The sequence below is a fragment of the Netta rufina genome (assembly GCF_964035555.1).
Source record: "Netta rufina genome assembly, chromosome: 6".
NCBI classification, from domain to species: domain Eukaryota; kingdom Metazoa; phylum Chordata; class Aves; order Anseriformes; family Anatidae; genus Netta; species Netta rufina.
The window spans coordinates 29,894,101-29,916,686 of record NC_140129.1 but is presented as its reverse complement, the minus strand read 5'-3'; the positions used below and the strand labels follow the sequence as shown (position 1 = coordinate 29,916,686).

The 22,586-nt window shown below is 38.6% G+C and overlaps 1 protein-coding gene across 1 annotated transcript; it reads left to right on the top strand.

The window, feature by feature from the left end:
- Nucleotides 1–101: 101 nt before the first annotated feature.
- On the top strand, nucleotides 102–22,076 carry RAB3GAP1 (RAB3 GTPase activating protein catalytic subunit 1). The gene is made up of 24 exons (XM_084289582.1): nucleotides 102–157; nucleotides 256–311; nucleotides 1,531–1,606; nucleotides 2,898–3,030; nucleotides 3,292–3,370; nucleotides 4,091–4,210; nucleotides 4,776–4,941; nucleotides 5,719–5,818; nucleotides 8,018–8,099; nucleotides 8,851–8,919; nucleotides 9,352–9,425; nucleotides 9,953–10,045; nucleotides 11,096–11,265; nucleotides 11,466–11,564; nucleotides 11,875–12,047; nucleotides 12,987–13,041; nucleotides 13,322–13,699; nucleotides 14,063–14,200; nucleotides 15,534–15,761; nucleotides 16,263–16,359; nucleotides 16,449–16,552; nucleotides 16,654–16,769; nucleotides 17,826–17,928; nucleotides 20,830–22,076. Exons 1-24 carry the CDS (start codon nucleotides 140–142, stop codon nucleotides 21,070–21,072), a joined length of 2,970 nt encoding a protein of 989 aa, XP_084145708.1. The 5' UTR covers nucleotides 102–139; the 3' UTR covers nucleotides 21,073–22,076.
- The last annotated feature ends 510 nt before the right edge of the window (nucleotides 22,077–22,586 follow it).

Genomic DNA, 22,586 nt, shown 5'->3' with positions numbered 1-22,586 from the left:
CGCGGCCGGTGCCGCCTCCCGGGGCAGGGCGAAGCGAGCCGGGGCGGCCCCGTGAGGAGGCGAGGAGCGGGCGGAGCGCCCGGCGCCGCCTTCCCGTCAGCCGCAGCAGGCAGGGCGGGGGGCCGGGCAGCGTCGCAAAATGGCGGCGGACAGCGAGGTGAGCGTTAACCCCCCCTCCAGCTCCCTTCCCTCTCCCTCCCCTCGGTGCCTCAGCCGTCACCTCCCCGCTCACCGCCTGCCCCTCTCTCCCCACAGCCCGAGTCGGAGGTGTTCGAGATCACGGATTTCACCACCGCCTCCGAGTGGGAGCGGTACGTGCTGCTGCGGGACCGGGGAGAGGGGCTGCGCGGCTCCTGCCGGGGCTCCGGGGGGCTCTGAGGGCTGGCAGGCGCCGCCGGGACCGTTCGTCTCCTTCCCGGCCCGGCCGCCTTTCTGGCGGCTTCGGGCGCAGTTTTTCCAAGTTTTCAGCTACTCCGTGGCCTTGTTTTGTTGTTAGGTGAACTTAGGCGGCCCCAGAAGGTGTCTGTGCCCCATCATCGGGGTTAACGCAGCGCCAGGGGCAGGGGGACCGGGACAGTGCCTGCGGGTGGTACTGCTCGGCAGGCTAAGAGGATCGAGCCGAGCCCTTCCTGAGCTTAGCGAATGATCTGGCTTAATGTCCGTTTGAAGGGGATCGGAATAAACATCTGGAAGAGCTCTGTGGGTTTTTATGTTGTATTAATAATGTAGTTGTCTCAGATGAAGCCCTCAAAAGTTAGAAGAAAATTTAAGGTGCAGATTGCTCTTGCATTCTTGGCGTACTATTTCATAGAAATCCTGGAATCATTAAGGTTAGAAAAGGCCTCCAAGATCATCTGGTCCAACCGCTCCCCTACCACCGGTGTCACCCACTAACCCATGTCCCCAAGCACCACGTCCAGCCTTTCCTTGAACACCCCAGGGGACGGTGACTCCACCACCTCCCTGGGCAACCGGTCCCAATACCTAACCATTCTTTCTGAGAAGAAACATCTCCTAATTTCCAACCTGAGCCTCTCCTGGCGCAACTTGAGGCCGTTCGCTCTAGTCCTTTCACTAGTTATTTGCAAGAAGAGGCCGACCCCCGTTTCTTAAAATGTCTGTATTGGTAATAATGACTATGACAGAAGCAGACAAAGATTTTAAGCACTGTCTTTAAATCTGAATTTCAATTACAATTATGTGTCAAACATTTATTCTTTCTGTCAACAGTGAAATAGGGGAATATTTTCTTAAAACCAATCTGCTGCAGTACCGGACTAAAATAAGCGAGATTTTATAATCACTCAAAGCATGTTCATAGCAATTGCTAAAAATAACTATAATCTGCAATGTAAACTTAGAAGTACCACTTCATTCATACAAGGAAGTGGTTCTGTTCCTGTTGTGATACTTGGTGTTTTTTTTAAAGTATTCCATAGTAGGACAACATACTGGCTGCTTTAGGGAGCTGAATTACAGTGCAAGCTGAACAAGTCTTCAGGAAATAATGACTTTTCCCCTTCCTACTAGATTCATTTCAAAAATAGAAGAAGTATTGAATGACTGGAAACTTATTGGGATTTCTTCAGGCAAACCTCTAGAAAAGGTCAGTTGCTGCTTCCAGATGTTCTGTTAGAATTCTTAACTAGCAATCCATATGGATGTGTTTACATGTGCTGTCATTTACGTAAGTGTGGCAGGTAATGATTTATATTGGGAATTTCACTTGTAAAGTTGGCTACTGGATGAACAAGTGCTGTAAGTCTGTTGGTGGGTTGTCTGGAAAATGGTCTCCTTTTTTCCTTTTTTTTATTGCCAGTTTTCAGTCTGGAAATACAGTTCAAGCTGTTTGAAATTCTCAAGGAGTTTCTTTTTGCCTGACCTCATGCCTTCGTCACACCTCACATACTTATGGTTGAGGTTTTCATTGAGTTTCTGGTGACTCAGTATGTTTCATAGATCAGAGAGATTATTTTTTTTTCCCAAAGTCTAATTAGAGCCTTTGTGGTGCTTCTTCAGTCTTTTAAAACATACAGGAAATTATCGAGCTCTTCTGCATATTAGAATATTTAAATACATAAATAGAATATGCTTATTATTGTGAATAAAATTAGCTGTTTTGGTTTGAATGGTTGCCATGTTTCCAGGCGACTTTTATGATACTTAATTTTAGTCATGATACAAACTATTCAGAATTAATATTTAGGGTTGAGAACTAGTTCGCTATTTTATCTGTCAGTGTATTCATACATATTTTGTTTTCTAGACCAGACCTCTCTTTTTGCTTTCCAGTGAGAAGACACTCTTTACAAAGGGTGGTTGTCCAATTTGCTTAGTTTACTAGCAGCTGTAAAATTCTGTACAGTGCCGTTTATTTTTTTCCCCCTTATATATCCTCACATGTAGTATTGTTGCTTAAAATTTAATTATCCTCACAGAAGTTTTGCAGGTTTTAGATACGTAATCATTTATCAGTGAAAGCATGTTCAAAGTAAATACTAAAGAAACATTTGCATAGAGTGGTAGGGTTGACAGGTAGGGGGTGCAGATGCTTAAGATGTGTAGTTCCCTTCATGTGAGGGGAAATATTTACCTCTTTATTGCCTTATAAATCTCAAGATTTTGTGGGGGACAAGATTTCCTTGAAATGAACATTATTAGTAACGTGGATTTTAACATTCAGATACCTTTAGTATGAAGTGTTTTGAGAATCGTCTTTATATATCTTTAAACCATGCCTTGCTATGTAGAATAAAACGGTAGCAGAAAAAGGTGGACAAATGTTATAGATTGTTTAGGCAGTATATTTTGTAAAGTTCATAAATGTTAACCTAAATTTATGTGATGAAACAAAAGCTTTGTGTGTGTGTTTGTGTTTTTTTTTTTTTAATCTATAGGGTATATATACCACAGGAACATGGGAAGAGAAATCAGATGAAATTTCATTTGCAGACTTCAAATTCTCAGTTACCCATCATTATCTTGTACAAGAACCCAGTGACAGAGATGGGAAAGAAGAACCTGCAGAAGGTAGCTTACAGTTCTCTTTTGCATCTGAATTATGTCACTGGCATAAGGATATGACAGAAGACAATTTCAAAATGTGGAATTCATAGTGCGTTGATTTGAATCTGTGTGGACTTTTGAGGTGTCTGATGGGTGGGATCTGACATCTCTGATTTCAGTGTTTTACATTGGACAAATGCTAAAGAATTTACAAACTGCTAAAGAAGTAAATTGTAAGGTAGCTGAATGGACGCTGATGCTCTTACGTATCAATTTGTTTTGCAGATGCCCTTCCTCTGCCTATGCAGGACTTGTTGTGCATGAACAACGACTTTCCTCCTAGAGCTCACTGTCTGGTAAGATGGTATGTATGCTGCCTCTCTTCTTCCCTAAAACAAATAAACATAGCAATTGAAAAATCTTTGATGCTGACAAAATCTCTTTTTTTTTTTTTTTTTTCCATCCAGTGTTAAAGCTTAAGGAAAATGGTTCTTTGTATGGGATGCAATAAAGAGCTGAAAAAAAAAAAAAAAAAAAAAAACCAAACAAAAAAACCCACAGTCTTTCCAAAATATTTTTTCTGAATTTCTTAGGCTAATCAGGCTTTAATGTGTGTGAAATTTGGATGGATTCTCAAAAACAAAGCTTTAGCACCTTAAGAGAGGAAAAAACTGTAATAACAAAAAAAACTGTAACAACCAAATACTTCTTAATAAAGCAAATCTGTAACAGATTATTGTATTCTTCAAGAGATTGTTTTAAAGTATAAATAATTACAGTTATTATTAACTTAAGTAATAAACTCAGAACTGATACATCTGGAAATCGTCACGCTACTTTAATAGAGTTTAATGCTTGTGAATGTGTGTAGTTACTGATGTGAGAATCTGCAGTGCTACATATCCAGTCACTTCTTGACCTCTCTGAAAGAGGGTCTCACGTCCAAATAACAGATTCACAGTCTGTTGGTGGCAATTCCATTATTCAGGTCATAATATTTCTAACAATTCTGTGTTTAAGCTGATTTACTAGAAAATAGAAAAGTCATGTTTTGTTTTGATTTTTCCTTCTCGCCCCCTCCAAGGTATGGCTTGCGGGAGTTTGTGGTTATTGCTCCAGCTGCAAATAACGATGCAGTTCTTAGTGAATCCAAATGTAACCTTCTGCTGAGTTCTGTTTCTATTGCATTGGGCAACACTGGCTGGTAAGTGAAAGCCTAAACTTTTTAGTACGTCAAGATGAACTACTATACTTCTATTTTTAGGAAAAAGTATTAATTTATTAGTGAATTGCATTCTGAGTTTGTTGTATTTGCACCATGATGTTAAAAAAAACAAAAAAAAAGATTAAAAAACAGTCTTCCCATGGTAACTATAAAGTGATTGATTCGGTATGTTTATATTCATTGTTATTTAAAAACCTCCAAGTCTTTTAAAAACTGATGCAAGTTATTCGAATAATTGGCATACAGAGCATAAACTCTGGAAGAAGCTTTCTTATCTGTGTGGTAACATTAACTTATATTCCTCAAAAATACTTAGACTAAAAATTAACCATTGATAAGCTTTTGTGTTTGTGTTTATGACACAACAATTTGTTAGGCATTCCATGTAATGGTGAAATTAATATTTTCCTATGATTCATATTGAGCATTTTGTGTTCCACTAAGAAAATGTATTCTAAAAATATGATATTCAAATTTTTTTTAGCTAGTTCAAAAGGCTATGAGATAGCATAACATTTTAAATAATCTGAAATATGTTTTATAGTCAGGTACCGTTATTTGTGCAAATACATCAGAAATGGCGACGAATGTACGTTGGAGAATGCCAAGGTCCAGGAGTTCGAACTGACTTTGAAATGGTTCATCTTCGCAAAGTGCCAAATCAGTACACACACTTATCGGGATTGCTGGATATCTTCAAGTCCAAGATTGTAAGTGCATCTGTATGTGTACGCCTGATACTAAGAATAATTCTATTACCTGATTGCTGTACGTTCACTTCTGTCTTCTAGGGATTTATTTTGCAAGGGTAAGACTCACTGCCAATACCAACAAAGTCTCCTTCCAGATATTGCTACTCTGTGTCTAGTAGTAGAAAGTAAAAAATTATGTTTTGTTGCTCAGTTGTATTTCATTCTTCCATCTTTATTTTCCACAGGGCATGTGAAAGAATGTTTCTGTTTTGCAGTTTACTTGTAATAAGTCTCTTCTCAATTTCCTTCAAGCAAACAGTATTTCCTCTTTGAAAAGAGAAAGGTTGGGGTGCAATTTTTATTCTGATACTTTGTAGTTCTGCACCCAACCAATAAATTAAGAGGGAAGAAAAACATGATGGAAATCTGAGAAGTCTAAGTGGACTTTTATAGAGGAGTATGGGGGACTGCAACACTTCACAACTGATGCTGGTAGTCAGCAGTCTCATCAAAACACTGAGAGAAGTCCTTATTGAAAATCTAACATTCTAGATTAGAGTTACTTGTGAATAAACAGTTAAATGGAGCATGTAAATATTGCATAGGTTTTAGAAAGCTTATAAGCTTAGATTTGCAATGAGTGTCTTGCTGAGCAAAGACTTTATTAGTAATTCTTGCAGTGTTGTAGTTTAGATAAAATTAGCTATAATACAAACTGTCATAACTTAGGTTCTGTTCAAGGATATTGTAAAAGATGTATTCTTTACACTTAATTTTTCCTTTAATGTTTTCAAGGGCTGCCCACTAATGCCACTGCCTCCAGTTAGCATGGCCATTCGGCTTACATACGTGCTTCAAGACTGGCAACAGTATTTCTGGCCGCAGCAGCCACCAGGTGGGAGTTTTGTGTCCACAGAATAACTTGTTCTAAGATAAACAATTAGTTGATGCTAAAGAAAATGTTTGTGTATCTTGCCAGAGGAATTAAACATTGTTTTCTGCGTTACTACAAAACGCTTTAGTTACAACTCTCTGTGATGAGCTAGTAAATCTAAAGCTCCTCTGAAATCATGAGTTAGAAATATACTTTTTTTTTTTTTTTTCATTAGAATTCAGAGATATAGTTTGTGATGCTTCTAAAACTGTAGGGTCTATTGGAAGAGAAACGGGTGACTGTCTATAGATCTGTAAAGAATTCTGCCCTGGGCTCCACAGGGAAATGGTTGGATTTAGGTTTTGGTAGATGCTAATACTTCACACTAGTATTGGGCAATAATTTCAGTAAAATAACTGATTTTAGTGCTTCATTATTTACCTATTTATCTCTACTAACAATGGAACAGGAGATGTCTTTTCTATGTTCATTTAAACTTTGAATTTAAAAAGTCCACAGTGTTAAGTAAGCTAAGTAGTTGATGCATTCTTTTTGTGTGGGAAAAAGTGCTGATCAAGGTTTTTACTATAGGAGGTCTTAGGAAAGGAAGGAAAGAAGAAAAGTAACGTGTAATCTTAAACCTAAAGTACATATACCAGACTTGATAAGTTTATGCAACAGTAATGCTCTTTATAAAAATCTGTGCTAGTTTACTCACTTGGTAATCTCACAGTGAACTCTTACAAGCTTGCTTGGTGGTAACGTTTTCTTGGGCTCCAAGGATTTGCTCTTAACAGACCTATTCATATAGAGATAGCATCAGGAAATAAATTATAAACTTCTGGCTCAAAGTTAAGCAAATCTATAGGAAAAAGGTAGGTTAGTTCCTTCTCAACATGTGTTTTTATTAGTAACGTGGTATTTTAGGCACAAGGTGAGCAATTAAAAGGCCCAAGATCTATTCTTAGCTTGGTAGTAGGTTTGCATAACAGGATGAAGTATTTAGGGTGTACTTAGAGGGACAGAACCTGTATGACATTAGTCTGGTTGCTAATTATTTGACTTTTGTTTGCTTAAAAAAAAAAAAAAATCACAGATGCACAGATGTGTTTTGAAGGATCCCTACAGAGTAGCAATGAATCATGTTACTCTGGTCATGTCTCTTGCTTTAAGCAGGTTAAATAAACTACTCTTCTAGAAGTTTCTGGATAAAGAACCAGGGATAACATAGTGTACTGCAGAATCTTGAGACAAACAACCTTTTTACTGCTGTTGCTACATGCAGTTGTGGTTGTATCTTCTTTGTGAATAACTAGACCAGGAATTTGTTGCCCTCAACCACTCAATTAGTTATTCTCAAATGAAGCCAAAGAATTTGAATATGTACTTTATCTTCTCTGAAGAAGAAAGTTGGAGAAATAACTTAATTAATTTATTCAAATACTTTGTCTGTTCTAATTCCTCTGTTGTTTTGTATGCAAACAATTTATCAGATGCATTTGAAATTAAGGATCAGAGGTTGTAATAACATTATTACAATGTCTTTACAATACGTTATTACCCATTTAAATTTTTGATCGGGAAAGAGTGTCAATGTTTGGTTTGTCTTTAAAATGTATAACGTGGGAAGTGGTTGGGGATGCTGGGAGGCATCTTTAGCTTTTTTTAATTTTATTTTATTTTTATTTTTTTTGTGTGTATGGTAAAAGGAATCCCTCACATCATTGGGTTAAGGCTTTAACTGCAGCAGACAACAAATTCTTTCCATAAAATTTTCAAACAACATTTTCAAAGTAGTTGGTTTCTCACTCCTGCAGAGTTGATTTTCCAGAGTCTCTCTTTTCTGCCTGGAACTGATCTCTTGCCTAAGTCATTTCATGACAAATTTGTGTCTGTTTGTTCTTTTGTGGACGTAGACTCTTTAAGGATACCTTTATAGCTTTATAGTCATCTGTTCCTGTATAAATGGAATAACATTTGTTCAACGCAAGCGACAAGAGTTTTGTCTGTGGTTTTTATTGTCCAGTTTCAAGATTAATTCCTAGTTTCTGTTGGAAACAACTACTTTGGCTTTGTGCTAGGATTACATCTTCATATGTCTGTAACCTTAGCTGTTCAGCTTGTTTCTGATGAGCTTACATACTGTGATCTTTTTCCTATCAAATTAAAATGTTGTGCTTCTTAAAATACTCCACAAATTCTGTATTGATCTGTCTTCAGATATAGATGCACTAGTTGGGGGAGAAGTTGGAGGTCTTGAGTTTGGGAAGTTACCGTTTGGTGCCTGTGAGGACCCTATTAGGTAAGATAAGAGTTTAAAAAAAAAAAAAAAAAAAGTTTTTTGTAACCTCCTTAGTAGAGGACTTAAATGTGTGTTATTTGAAATCTGAGCTTTGCCTGCATCTCACTTATTATGTCACTAATAGAAGGTTTTGTTATTCAAGTACTTGCTCTAATCACAAATAATACCATTTACGAAGCTGTATAGTGGTATTCAGAGTTCTGGCTTGTAAATGTTTCACCATAAACTTTTAGAGTACTCAGTTTGTCTCTGAAATTATTATGTTGAAGTGTACCTTAAATGGAGATAAACCTTAAAAATGATGTACTTTCATTCAGCAGTTGGACTTGTTTTTTTCTTGTACTATGACATTTGTGGGAAACTTAAAACGAGAGGGTCTAGTAACTGAGTTATTAAAATCCCTCTAACACCTTCTTCTGAATGCCCATCACCACTCAACAAATCAAGGAGTCATTTAATGCGTTAGTGTTTAATGCTGTAGGAAATTTATGAAAATTTTTATTTTTTCTGTACTGGGATACCTAGGATATAATGGAGAGGAGTGTTGAAAGAGTTCTGTGTGCCAGCTACCACTAAGGTTCAGTGTAATGCTGGGTGACATGCTTTAGAATAACCAAAGGAACGTATACAGCGAGGAAAACATGCACGCTTCTGGACTTAGCTGCAAAATATGTATAGGAATTTAAATATGAGCTGTCATGTATGTCAAGATCTTAACTGTGATGGAGTCTAAAATCTTGTTCTGTTTCAGTGAGCTCCACTTGGCCACCACATGGCCTCACCTAACAGAAGGTATAATTGTTGACAATGATGTTTACTCGTAAGTATTTTGCTTGAACTGCAGTATCTACCTGTGTACTGCCTTGTTAACTACTGCATTTTAGTTACCCCATTCCCATGTTTTTTGTTAAGCTTTCTAAAGAGTAGGAACAATATATACTGATATTTCAGAAAGGAAAAAAATAATTGCTGTCTACTGATTTAATTAATGCAGAAATGAGTTTTTGACGTGTAAAATTACTTTCTTTTAATGTGTACTAAAGTTGAGCTGAATTCTGCTTACACTTCTTATTCTTGTTAATTATATTGATGAAACAAGGACTCTTGCTTGAATGTCATAATGTTTGTCATATTCTTCCGTGTAATGTGGAGTATGTTATAGCTTCATGGCTATGACATTGCATTTGTTAAGAATTTGATACTCATCTCTTGCATACCTATGGTGACAGAATTACCTTTTTTTTTTTTTTAGCGACCTGGATCCTATTCAAGCACCACAGTGGTCTGTGAGAATCAGAAAAGCAGATAATCCTCAGTGTCTATTAGGTAAGATAACTGAATTTCCAACCTTCTACTATAGCTTTTAGGCTATTAAGACTTGAGTTTAGAACTGAATGGTAGATTACCTGATGACCTCTGTTTCCTCACTCCCCTCATTTCTTTGAGTGGACTATATTATGGGCTTCTTTTTCCAATAAAACAAGCTTGCATTAAGCACTCTGTGTGTATATCAATTTCCTTAGCTGGATCGATCTGTCTGTGACAGCATTGATAAGCCTGGAGAACAGTACTATTGCCCATCCTGACCTTTGAGCTTGTGGAGGAAAGGGGTGAAGAAATGGATTAAACTGCATGCAGGACTGTGCTGTGGAGCGGTGGCCGATAGCTGTTTAGCTATGCATTTCCTGAGGCTTTAATTATGTGATTTAAAGATGTTTGTGCTTCAGAACAGATTATAATGTTCATGCAGACTAAGAGAGAATTTATCATCCTTCAAGAATTACTTTGAGATTTAGTTTATTGTTCAATGACGTTTTAATTGTAGTGGTTCAGAAACTTTGTGTCTCTTACAGGTGACTTTCTTAATGAATTCTTCAAGCTTTGCCGTCGGAAGGAGTCAACCGATGAGATACTTGGAAGGTCTGCGTTTGAAGAGGATGGAAAAGGTAACACTAAAATCTTGTTGACTTGTGTTACTTGGTATTTAGATGTTTCACAAATTTTGCCTTTCTTACTCCTCTTTTCCTGACTTCAGATTCTCTAGCATTTTTTACTTGTTACTCTTAGGCACTTACTGGAACATTTCTGAGTTTTCCGGTCAGTGCTGCCTGGTACCATTTCTCAAGAATTCTTGGCGAGCCTAACTGCCAAAGTCCCCGAGGACAAATTCCTGTGTCACGGATATTTTTTAATTGGAGAACTAGACTTGACATTGTACTAGTATGTACAAGAGTTTTTTTTGACTATCACTTCATGGTTTCTTATTTTCATAACTTTTTTCTACCTTTTGAAGTACCATGTTCTATGTTTTTAACAGCCGGTTTAAACTGTTTGAGAGTCTGTCCTCTAATTTCCTTAAAACATTCGCCAAGATGATGTTTTCCAGGCTGCTGTAATTATTCACTTAAATTTGTTTTAATTCTTTCTAACAATGTAATTCATTTTATTATAAAAGAAGTTCCAAAGTTTACCAGCAACAATTTTGTCTGGAAAAAAATCATCTTGTTTGGGTTCCCTGAAGACTCTAGGACAGAATATGCATAGACCACATATGGTCATATATAGTGATAAAACGGGATTTTCATAAGGCTAATCTAAAGCTTCAGCATACGTTTGAATAGTCTTTAACTTCAACATATTCTCTTTTTGCTGCGTGTAAATGAAGTTTATACAGTGGCTTTATAGCAGGCTTTTTGCTGATACACTGCCTGTCTGCAAGTATGCAGTGCTTGCAGCAGGTGGCAGGCACTACCTGCAGCCAACCCAGTCTAGTCTTCGTTCAGAAAAATAAATCAAGGCGGTTGATTTGTGACTCCTGCTTGTGTTTTATGTCTTTGTGGCTAAGAACAGTGAGTATTGAGGATCAACAATGAAAGCACAAGGGTATAGAGTGTTAAAAATCAATACAAGATGCATAGGCTGAATATGACACACGAACTATAAGAGCTGTTTCTTTCTTTTTTTTTTTTTTTTTTTTTCCTTTTTTAATGTTACAGAGGTTGCTGATATTACTCATGCTTTGTCGAAGCTCACAGAGCCAGCACCTGTTCCGATCCATAAGTTATCAGTCACAAATATGGTTCACAGTGCAAAGAAAAAGATTCGCAAACACAGAGGTGTAGATGAATCACCTTTGAACAATGAAGTTCTGAACACTATTCTTCTGGTAAGTGAGCTACTGGTGCACACCAGATTCATAAAAATTATATTTCCTGCTTGCACTGACACATTTGGTGTATAGCAGAATTGCAATTAAAAATGTTTCAGATGTCAGTTCCATTTTTGAATTACCATTGATCAGCTTCTTGAAACACAGCCTAAGTTGTTACTGGTGCAAGTTTGAATTTTTGTTTTTGTTTCTTCAAGTTCTTATTTCCTGATGCTGCTGAAAAGCTTGCAGATGGAGTTGAAAGTGGAACTAGCCCTTCATCAGGGAACAATCCTCCTCCAGAGAATGAAGATTATGTGAGTTTTACTGACTGACACTTGAGAGAGGGAATGCACAATTTTTAGTGTGTGTTAATACAGACTTTGCTGTGGTTGCCTTCTAATAGATAAGATTATCTTTGTGGAATCTCCAGGTAGAAAATAGTGAATGTTTGTCGGTGGTGGTTTTCCTTATTTATTTTTTCCCTTCCAAAGGCTCATTTTTGGTACCTTATTGGCTTAAAGCATTAGTTAGCCACTTGTATTGACAAACAGGACACAGATGGTATGGTTTTGGAGAAAATGCCATTGGTTCTACATTTCTTGCTTTCTTTTATTTTTTGTGTAGAATCTCTTCAGTCAGTTTAAATCTGCTCCTTCTGATAGTCTGACGTACAAACTAGCTTTATGCCTTTGTATGATAAACTTCTACCATGGAGGAGTAAAAGGAGTGGCACATCTTTGGCAAGAATTTGTGTTAGAAATGCGCTACAGATGGGAAAACAACTACCTTATCCCAGGGTAAGATTTGTTTGTTGTTGTGTCATAGAAAACGTCATCTCAGGAACAGAGCAAGTTCACTGTGACTTTGAAATATGCCAATATTTATATTTATTTATTTGTTTGCTTTCAAATGCTATCTTCCATTTTTATTACCTTTCTTCCCTAAAGCAAGAAAGGCAAGAGAGGTGAGGAAGTGTCTGTGCCCTCCATTGATCTTCAAGATGTCTGTGGGAAGCACAAGTTAAAGATTATGTGAAGGAGGAAAAAGAAGCTTATGCAAATGCTTAGCTTCCAGTCTATCATGAGATTAAAAAGAAGGAGATAATATAAACTGAAATACCTTTTCTTTGTGGTGGTTTCACCACTTTTCCAAGGGAGCAGTTCCAAGTTCCTGCTGGTATAGTAGCCTTTTTGGGCAGTTTGTGCTGTCTCACCTATCCACACCCTTCTCTGCTTGTTGCAGACCAAATGAAGGGCTCTGTCAGGAGGAGGTATCAGTGTAGAGTAAATGTATCAGTTCCTCTTATTTTTTTGTGGGTTGGACTGGCCACTTACTCATTAGTTTTTACTTTGAAATGGGTACACTAACAAATAAAATGGAATGTGAACTGTTTTAAAGTGGGGTCAAAGGTGCTTAATTTGTTGCTTGAAAACAGTTACTCTTTTAACATCCAAACAGAAAATTGACAGGAAATGCAGAATGTCTCTGTCTTGTACTGCTGTGAAGGATCTTTGAGCTCCAGATATGATCTCTAGGAAATAAACATAGTTTAAATTCTGGGCTTGTTCAATCATAACTTGTCTTCTGATACCAAAGAATTGCTGCATAGTTGGACTGGTGGGAGTGGGTTCAGTGTGGATATTTGTCCTTTTCTTGGGTTTCGTATGATTTAAGACTGTGTGTGTGTGAAAGATTCAACTTCATAAATGATAATAGTTACTTCTACCTTTTGTTAGATTAGCTAATGGCCCTCCAGATCTGAGATGCTGTTTACTGCATCAGAAGCTTCAGGTAAATATCCCAAATTTAAGAATGATTTTTCTCCTAGGGAAACAGTCAAAATCATAACCATTATTAGCTAAATATGTTGGGTTTGTAGATCTAGTTATCCTTTATTATTTGGGTCTGGACATAGTTTCTTGGGAAAATCTTTGTTATAGCACCAATTCAATTGAATTAATAACTTTTGGAGTTTTAAGAGATTATTAGTGACTCTCCAAGTCCTCTGTGGCATTGTTTCCGTAAGAGAAGTAATTTTTAAGCACTTGTTGTTTTTCCTTTAACTTGTTAGATGTTAAATTGTTGCATTGAAAGAAAGAAAGCAAGAGATGAGGGGAAAAGGGGGAGCGTGTCTGATCGTTCACCTGGTGGTTCTTCTGGTGATGCTGGAAAAGGAGCAGACCACTCTGGAGATAACTCAAAGGAGACTGATAAGGAAAAAGAAGTTGGCAAGTCTTGGGAATCGTGGAGTGACAGTGAGGAAGAATTTTTTGAATGTCTAAGTGACACAGAAGATCTGAAAGGAAATGGGCAGGAAAATGGAAAGAAAGGAGGAACCAAAGAGGGCAGCAAAGAGCCTGTGAACTTAAAACCAGAAGGTCGCCTGCATCCTCACGGAAAGCTGACACTGCTGCACCCAGGAGAACCTCTCTACATCCCGATAACACAGGTTAGGTGGCCAGAGATGAGCCCGGTGTGCAATGTGAGACTGATGCAGTATGAGTCATACCTAGGGTTGTGAAATTGTATATAGCATGAAGGTTATAGATTTATTTGTGCTTAAAATTGCCAAGGGTTTTTGCCTGAAAAGCTTGTTTTCCATTTTGAAAACTTGGTGAGGCTGCTTAAAGTGAAATCTCACATGCTCTTGTTTTATTTAAGAGTGTGTCTCCTTACAAAATTTCACTCAAACCAACTTTTTTTTTTTCCCTTTTAAACCAAGAACTAAATTGTCTTGGCTACCTTACATTTTCCTTAATAAGGGCAAAGAGTAGGAGAATTATTTGTAAGCTTGCCTTTTTCCATGTTACAGGAACCAGCACCCATGACTGAAGATTTGTTGGAAGAACAGTCTGAGGTGCTGGCAAAACTAGGGACCTCGGCGGAAGGTGCACATCTTCGAGCACGCATGCAGAGTGCCTGCTTGCTCTCAGATATGGAGTCCTTTAAGGTAGTATGACTTGAAAAATTCTGTGAGACTGCTTTCCTCTTAATTAAATTGTTTCTTGTGCTTGTGTTGAACAAGTGTGAAGGTTTTTATGACGAGTTTTATTGTTTTCCTTCCACAAAATAGTTTCAATATAGTTTAAAGTTGATAATAAAAACCTATTGAGAAAACTGAACACTTTAGAACCTATGGCTATCCAGTCAATTATAACGTAATGTTCCAGTAAATTTGTACAAAGTCTGACTTGTGTGGCGTTCTTTAGAATGGGAAAAAATGCACTCAGTTGATATTGGGAATTAAAACTCAGGATAGGCTGTACAAAAGTGTCAGAAGAAAATTGAGCATCAGTGTTCTGAATCAAAATTATATGTGCCTCCCTCACACCACCTTGTGAGGATGAAAGGTAAAGGTGCAGAAAACAAAATAATTAATTTTCACAATTCTGTATTTGGAATTTGGGGAAGAGATGGATACAACTTCAAAGTACAGCTGAAGATGTTTTGTTATTTAGTAGGAGGGATAAGTTATCACTATTTAAAGGTTCTGTACAGCTGTTCATTAAATTAGGATTGGACTAGCTGTGGTTTTGAGTAACTTGCTTCATTTTGCTGAATTCTGTAGAGGGAGCTAAGAGCACATAAGCTGTTTTTAACAAAGGATTTCAAAACTCGAAAAGGATTTGAGATTCTGTCATGAAATATATATGTGTGTGGGCATGCATATGTTGCAGTGCGGCTGTGTAATAAAAAGATGCAGGTGCACTGTACAGTCAGACTATTTATAACATCAGTATCAATTTATCAGCAGTAATCCATATCATATTAGATAGACATAGCAGTTTTATTTCTGTGCTGCAAATGATCTTAAACCTTGCAGTAGAGCTATAGAACGGTGGTTTGACAGGGAAGTGCACTTCCCATAGGTACCTTGCATAGATGGCTGGATTTCCTTTTTATTCTGGTGTAAGCTTATGTGTGAAAATTAATATTCCTTGCATTTATCAAGCACCAGATAGAAGCTTGGCTTAACAGTGAAATTTTGAGCTTGCCCAAAGTAACTCGTGAATGTACTGAATTTTGGGAATAAGAGGAAGCTTTATTATGTGTTGATGTGGGTTCCACACACACTTTCTGCTCCCCAGCATTCTCTTAGTTTGCAGTTACTTTCTCCCCTCACCCAGGTCTCTTTCGTACTGTAGTTTGACTGCAAGCAGAATTCTCAGAGTTTCTGGCTTGTAGCCTGTGCTCCACCCTATAAACGACATTGCCTTCCTACCCAGGCTATGACATTTTTGTAGGATTTTTCAGGTACAAATTTTATCTCATTTTCTTTCCAGGCAGCTAATCCTGGCTGCTGTCTGGAAGACTTTGTGAGGTGGTACTCCCCTCGGGATTACATTGAAGAGGAAGTGGTTGATGAAAAGGGGAATGTGGTAATTAAAGGTGAGCTGAGCGCCCGAATGAAGATCCCTAGCAACATGTGGGTAGAGGCCTGGGAGACAGCAAAACCAGTCCCAGCACGGAGGCAGAAGAGACTCTTCGATGACACCAGAGAAGCAGAGAAGGTAAAAATTCTGTGGCTAGTGATAGTCTGATCTGTAATGCTTGTACAGACCTTACAGCAGCCCTTTCTTCTTCCAACAAGATTAGAACTATATCCTTTGAGTGATTCAACTGTTCTGTAAATGGCTTAGAGTTAATCAGAAGTCCTTGCTGCCATACAACAGTGTGTTTGGAATCTAAAATCTAAAACAGTGTGTGGATTGTAGCTTTACAAACAGTTTTACATAGGTATTTCTTTGAATTATTAGTAAATAGATCTGTATCAGCATTTGTGTGTTAGGAAACTAAATGTTCCTAACTAGTGATTATTTTTAGTTTCATTCTAACTTGCTGGGACTGTAAGCAACCACTGGGAGTTGAGTAACATCTACCTATTGATTCCTGTCTCGTAATGATACTCCCTTCTTGTTACTTCTTTCATGAAGCTACTCGTCTTTTGTGCTTAACCTTATCTTTGAGAAGAAGTTTGGAGCACTAATGTATTAAATTTTCTAACGTTCTAGGTGCTTCATTACCTTGCAGTTCAGAAACCAGCTGACCTTGCAAGACATCTCTTGTCTTGCATCATCCATGCAGCTGTACTCAAGGTAAAGGAAGAAGGTAAATAATGTTTAATAAATTATTAAGATATTATCGCATCAGTGTTCAACCTAAAATGAGAACTTGCTTGTTTCTTTTTCTCCTAATAGAAGTACTAGAAGATATATCTTCAGTTAAGAAGATTATTAAACAGATAATATCCCATTCCAGTAAAGTTCTACGATTTCCAAATCCAGAGGACAAGAAGCTGGAAGTAAGACTTCTATATTGGCCATAGTTGAAAACTTGATAGATGTGTGTACTGTTCATGGGAGTGCTAAAATAACATTTTTTGTTTTTATTAAACTCCTGCAGGAAATCATTGCTCAGATTATGAGTGTGGAAGCTATCATCGCCAGAGCCAGGTCTTTGAAAGCAAAATTTGGAGTAGAGAAATGTGAAAACGAGGAGGAGAAGGAAGATCTGCAAAGGTAACTGATTTTCTTCCCTTTTTCTTGTGATGCCCTTTTTTAAAAAGTTTCAAAATTTTAGGACATCAGAAAGTGGTGATAATAAAGAGATACTGAAGAATCACACTTAATAGCTGTAAAAATTCAGTGTCCATGTTCCTATGCTACAAAGATGTGATTTGTGGGTACCCTGTATGCCCATCAAAGTAACCATCTCTTTAAAAGCGTGTGATACAGATAATTTCAATGAAATTTGTTTTCTGTTGATGGTGCTGGAGATTTCATTATTTTTGTGTTAAGTGAGTGGTGCACACGATCAACTTTGTTGCAATATATGTAAAAATGGAAGGACAAGGAATTTAGTGTTTTCTATAATATGGAATGAAATGCTGCCCAGAGTTGCATTTTCTCATTCTACTCTCCATACTGATTTTAAATGTATTATTGAGGAACCATAGGAATGAAAAATGACAATACGTTTCACTGCATCTGACTGCTGTCAGACTATTTACTTTTTGCTTAGGCAGAGGAACATGGAGAGTTGCGGGGCTCTCCCTGGGCTGCAGCCTCCTTCAGGGCACATCCACCTGCTCCTTACAGTTTACCCATCTTCCTTAGGAGCCTGGCTGCCACGTGAATTAACGGAGGGCAGCAGGTCCTTTCAGGGGGTGACCTGCAGTCTGGGGGAGTTACAACAAAACAGCTGCATAATCTGCCTTTCCTGACCTCAGCTGGGAGGCTGCCTTGTTCCGCTCAGTTCTAGCCTGCTTCTGTGGGAAAACAGCTGCTTTGCGTGAGAGGAGGAGCCATGAGGTAGGGGGCAGCACAGAAGGCTGAGGGCTGGAGGCCTAGGCTAAAGGGAGAGGAGTGAAGGTGATGGTGTTTGTGTGATGCTGGGAAATGTCATTTGTTTGCCTTAGATTTTTTTTTCAACAGAGAACTGTGTCTGCCAGTTCTTACTCTGTGCTAATAACGCTAGGTGGAGGTCTCCTCGCAGGAAACAACGCTAGTTTTCAATTAGAAAACGCAGTAAGCATGATACATATATTTATTTTTTTCAATAATTTGTACTGTCAGATTTGTAAACTGCCTCCTGGAGCAGCCAGAAGTGTCCGTTCTTGGTGCAGGAAGAGGACCTGCTGGCAGCGTTATTCACAAGCTGTTCGTGAATGCCCAGAGGGTAAGAGAGAGTTCTTGACTGCTTTGCTGATGCTTCTGATTCAAATGGTTTGAGGCAGTGCTTAACATGTGATGGCAGTTTATGTTGTCTCCATATGTGCATGTACTTTTATAAATATGATTGAAGGGGGTGGTTCTTTTGTGTGATATTCAACATGATTTTAGCCATAACAGAACCTCGTGAGACAAGAGATGACCTGGGATGTGAAACACTGAAGGAAGCTGTTAGGTGTGCCATTCAGTGTTTGACGTACTTAAATGGTGACATCAGTAATGGAACTATAGCACAAATTTCTGCTTTGTTCAAGTTGCACAATATACGCAACATCACAGTGAGAAGAATCAAGTGTGCTGATGGTTTCACAAAGGAATGGAGGAATGCATGTTCTAATGTTTAATACTTTAGAAGGAGGAACTCTTTAGACTGAGGCTTGTATTTGGAATACTTTGTTGTATGGAAATTCATGTGCTTAGGAAGAGTTCCTTCCTTTTCCAGTACAACTCTACATTCACTTTACTTACTGTCAGTGTTGCATCTGTTTTCTTGAAACTTTTCCATATTGTTATAAATAATCCCTTCTTCTCTTAAGCAGTATTTTTTAATAACTAGCTTGGTAAGTATTGATTTCCAGACTTCTTGGACTGCACTCAGCCTACAGTTTCTCTCAGAATTTCACCTATTCATAGCATCAAATTGCCTAATTAAAATTTAACTGCATTGCTAATAACAAGGTGGCATAATGTTACAGACACCTTAAAGCCTGAAATCCTGTTTGGATATCACTGCTGTTTTTCCAAAAAAAAAAAAAAAAAAAGCCAACAACAACAAAAAAACTAAGATGCAGATGCTTTTAATAATAATCTCTATTTTGCAACTCAACATAAAAAGGACCATTCTGAAAACAGCCCTGGTTATTCTGAGAAATGAAAATTGGAACATTTGGTTTACCTTTAGGAGAACTTGAGCCTGTAGCATACAAATCTCAGTAAGCCAGCCTGACTTACCAGCTTCCCTTTAAAGCTTAAGATTGTGCCCGTAAGCGTAGGCACTTGCCTTTTAGTAACGTGGTATTATGTTTTTGAAGTTGAGTACAAGCTTGTAACATTAATAATCGATAAAGATATATGTAATGTCTATGGGTTTGTTTCTTTTGAACCATCAGTAACTAAAGCTAGCTTCTGGGTACCTCTCACTAGTCACTGGTCACTGTTAAGACTTCTTAGTGGGATGGGAGCGCACTTGCTACAGAAAACCCTCACATTTAATCTGCCGTGAATTATTTTGATAGAGAGCTGTTCGGTAAATAGAAGTTGAATGACTTTTTTGTTCATTAGCTTTTGCTTCTGGACTCTCCTCTGAGTTGTGTAAAACGTCTTGTTATATTCTCAAGCTTTCTCAGGAAAATTATGATAGCAAATGCATGTTCTTGGAAGTAGAGTGCATGATATCTCTTAAACCTACAGTCTCCTTCTAACCTCTTGTAAGTCATCTCTGACTTGCCTTTGTTTCTATCTTTCATCATTGGTTCTTTTCTCATCCTTTTTCAAGCTGACTGAATCTTCTGATGAGGTAACCAACTTTGTCCCTCATTTCCCACTCATCTTCCCTAGTTGCATAGAGCTGAACCTTTTGGTAGATACAGCACAAAGCCTGATGTGGTTTATACTGTTGTTCATGTATTAAGTGTAAAAATAATTTTGTGTTTCCAGAATGGTTTTTCCTTATTCACAGACTTCTTAGAGCCTAACAGAAAGTGGAAAAAAAAAATTATAAGCAAAACAAAGAAAACCAGCCCACCCGCAAACATTTCTTCCAGTTAATACTGAATTTTCTGATGCTGAAATACATAGCCTCACCTTCATACCCATCTCTGTTACTGTCACTGTTTTTTGCTTATTAAACAGCCAGATGTTTTGGGGGAGGTATTGATGGACGGTACGACATGGTGGATGTCACAGTCCAGATACCACCAAAACTATCGAGATAGCAATGCTTATTAACACTACCGAAACTTTTGGACAAAGGTACGGAGGGGCTGGGAGGGAGAACCAGGGAAACTTGTGAAGGAGTGTAGCAAAGGGAATATCCTCTGTTGGTTTCTTTAAACAGTTCTTGTAGGAACAACTGCCACTTACCCTGGTGACTTACCCTATGTCACTGGCTGCAGAGCTGGGTCCCTGCTCCTGAGGACTGGGGGGAGAGAGGTTGGAAGCAGCATGGGTGTGAGGCTCATCCTGGGGTTTTTCTGCGGTCTTGAGTTGTGGACAGCTAAACACAGGCACTGTTAGCGTGTTGGTGTGTAATTAGGAAGTGTCTTTTGGGCTGTCTGAGGAGCAGCCAGGAGCTGGAGCCTGCTGGTCATTCTTCAGTGTTCAGACTCCAGCGCTGCTGCTTACCGGCTCTGAGGCAATGGGTAGTGAGGGCAGTGACAGCCATCTGCTCTGTGACATACCCTCAGTAAGCTGCTCTTTGGCCATGAAGGGCAAGTATGGAAGTAGCATGCTGTTCGAAAGGCAGGTAGCTTTCCATCAAGACTCCAGGATGTTTGCTGGTTGCTTCTAAAAGGAGGTTGGCTTGGCTGTGTGTAGCCACAAGAAGCTGAGGCTGGAGCCCTGACTGAGAAGGGGCTGTTTTGTCTGGTGAAAACCCTTGCTTCACACTTGTCAAAAACCAGGGAGTTTAGTCTAGGCTGAGCTTTACCATCCACATACAAAGGTTCTTCCATTTGACCGTGTGCAGTTTATTTCTCGACATCCCATTAGTGTCTCGCACTGTGTACATGTAAAGCCTTCTGATGTGTTACCATTTCTAATCTTCCTCTTTTTCTCTTAAGAATTATTTTCTGAATCTCACTCTTGATAAACAGCTCGCCCTGCAATTATACTTCTGCTTTTATTTAAGGTTTCTGCAATGCCTCCACTTGACGAAGAACTGAGGAGATCAGGTTCATCAGATGAGCGAAGACTCAACACGGGCACGGTTCCAGACTTCCCACCCCCCACAGGGCGGGAGGTTATTTTGCGCACAACTGTCCCCCGCCCTGCACCCTACTCGAAACCATTGCCCCAGCGCATGTACAGCGTGCTTACAAAAGAAGATTTTCGACTTGCAGGTGCCTTTTCATCGGACACAACGTTCTTCTGATGTAACTAGCTGGGGTAGCTTGTGTCTTCACAAGTAGAATGCTATTCATTTTCCTTCAGGGAAGTTATCACTTAGAGATTTACCAGCTTGTGGTGAGGAGAAAGCACGGTTGTCATTAGTGACAGAGAGGAGCAGTCCCAAGGACAGAGCAGAACTGATGGCTGGGAGGAATGCTTGCAGCAACTCTGTCTTGGAGGTTTGGCATGGACATGCAAGTAGTTTTATTCAGACCTCTGGGGAAGAAAGTTCAGCTTCTCCCCTCTGTCCCAAGGGAGCAAATTTTGTTGCATAGGCTTGTTTAATAATTAACGTTAATGGGCTATATGCAAATACTTCGTGTTGAAATTTATGGAAAACGTGCTGCTTTATAGTTCTTAATCAGACATGATAAAATGATATTAGCTTACTTAAATTGATGTGCAAACATGAAGTAATTTGTATTTATTGCTAATCACAAATATTGAGCTCAGTATTTTTTTGTTAATCAGTATGTTGCAAATACTTCTGAAATACCTTTGATTATTTTTTTTTTTTTGAGGTATACAGTACATCCTAGTTCATGCTTACCTCTCCTAGCACTGCAATAGTTGTCCAAAAAAGATCTTGTCTTGGATGCTCCTCCTAAATATAACTAAGGATATTTGGGGCTATTAGCTACCATACCCCTAATAGCTGTAAGTGGATCACTTACTTTGGGATACTTCATATCCTTCTCTGCATGCAAGGGCCAAAGCTGTATGTAAATTACATGTACAGAGGTGTTTTACTGTAGCCAACGTAGTGATCGTTAGAGCCCATCTGAATGCAGCCTGTCTTTAACCTGATGTGATGACACATGCTGTAACCTAACCCCCTTGAATATCATGCGGACACTGTGATGTGTATGTGCCAATGCTGCTCTACAGTGATCCCGGTGTGTTTTAATCAGTCAGATCAGATACTTTATAAAGTGAACTGTAAGAACAGCAGTGTTGTCATTAATAAATCTGGACTTATTATTCGTTCTCGGCTTCTTTGGGTGAATAGTGTTGGTTTTGTCAAAACACTTTTTAAAATGTCATCCTTGTGGAATTTGATGTAGGAACAAAATAGCTTGTGACTGTATCAAGTACAGAAAGGGAAGTTCTGTCTCACAGAATAGGCTCCCAGCTGTTACCCTAAACCTGCCCTGCAGGGATAGCTGCCAGGACTTAGAATGGGTCCCTCAGTTAAATTTGCATCGTGGTTGTGGCTGCTGGAAAAGTCCAGTAGTTTCACTGCATAGAAGATGGAATAGTCCCAGCACTATCCATCCTGATCTTTAACTGAGAAAAAGAATGTGTAAAGCAGTAAGAATTTTCTGATAAGGAGAACTGCTGAAAGCTTTTCAGTGTATTCTATCTAGCTCTACCTGGAAGTGTATAACAGGTAATGCTTTCAGAAAAATGATTGGTGCACAGATGTGCATTGCTGCTGCCCTGAGAGCATACAAGGGGCAGGGAAGAAACACAAAAACATTAAAAGATTACATTGGT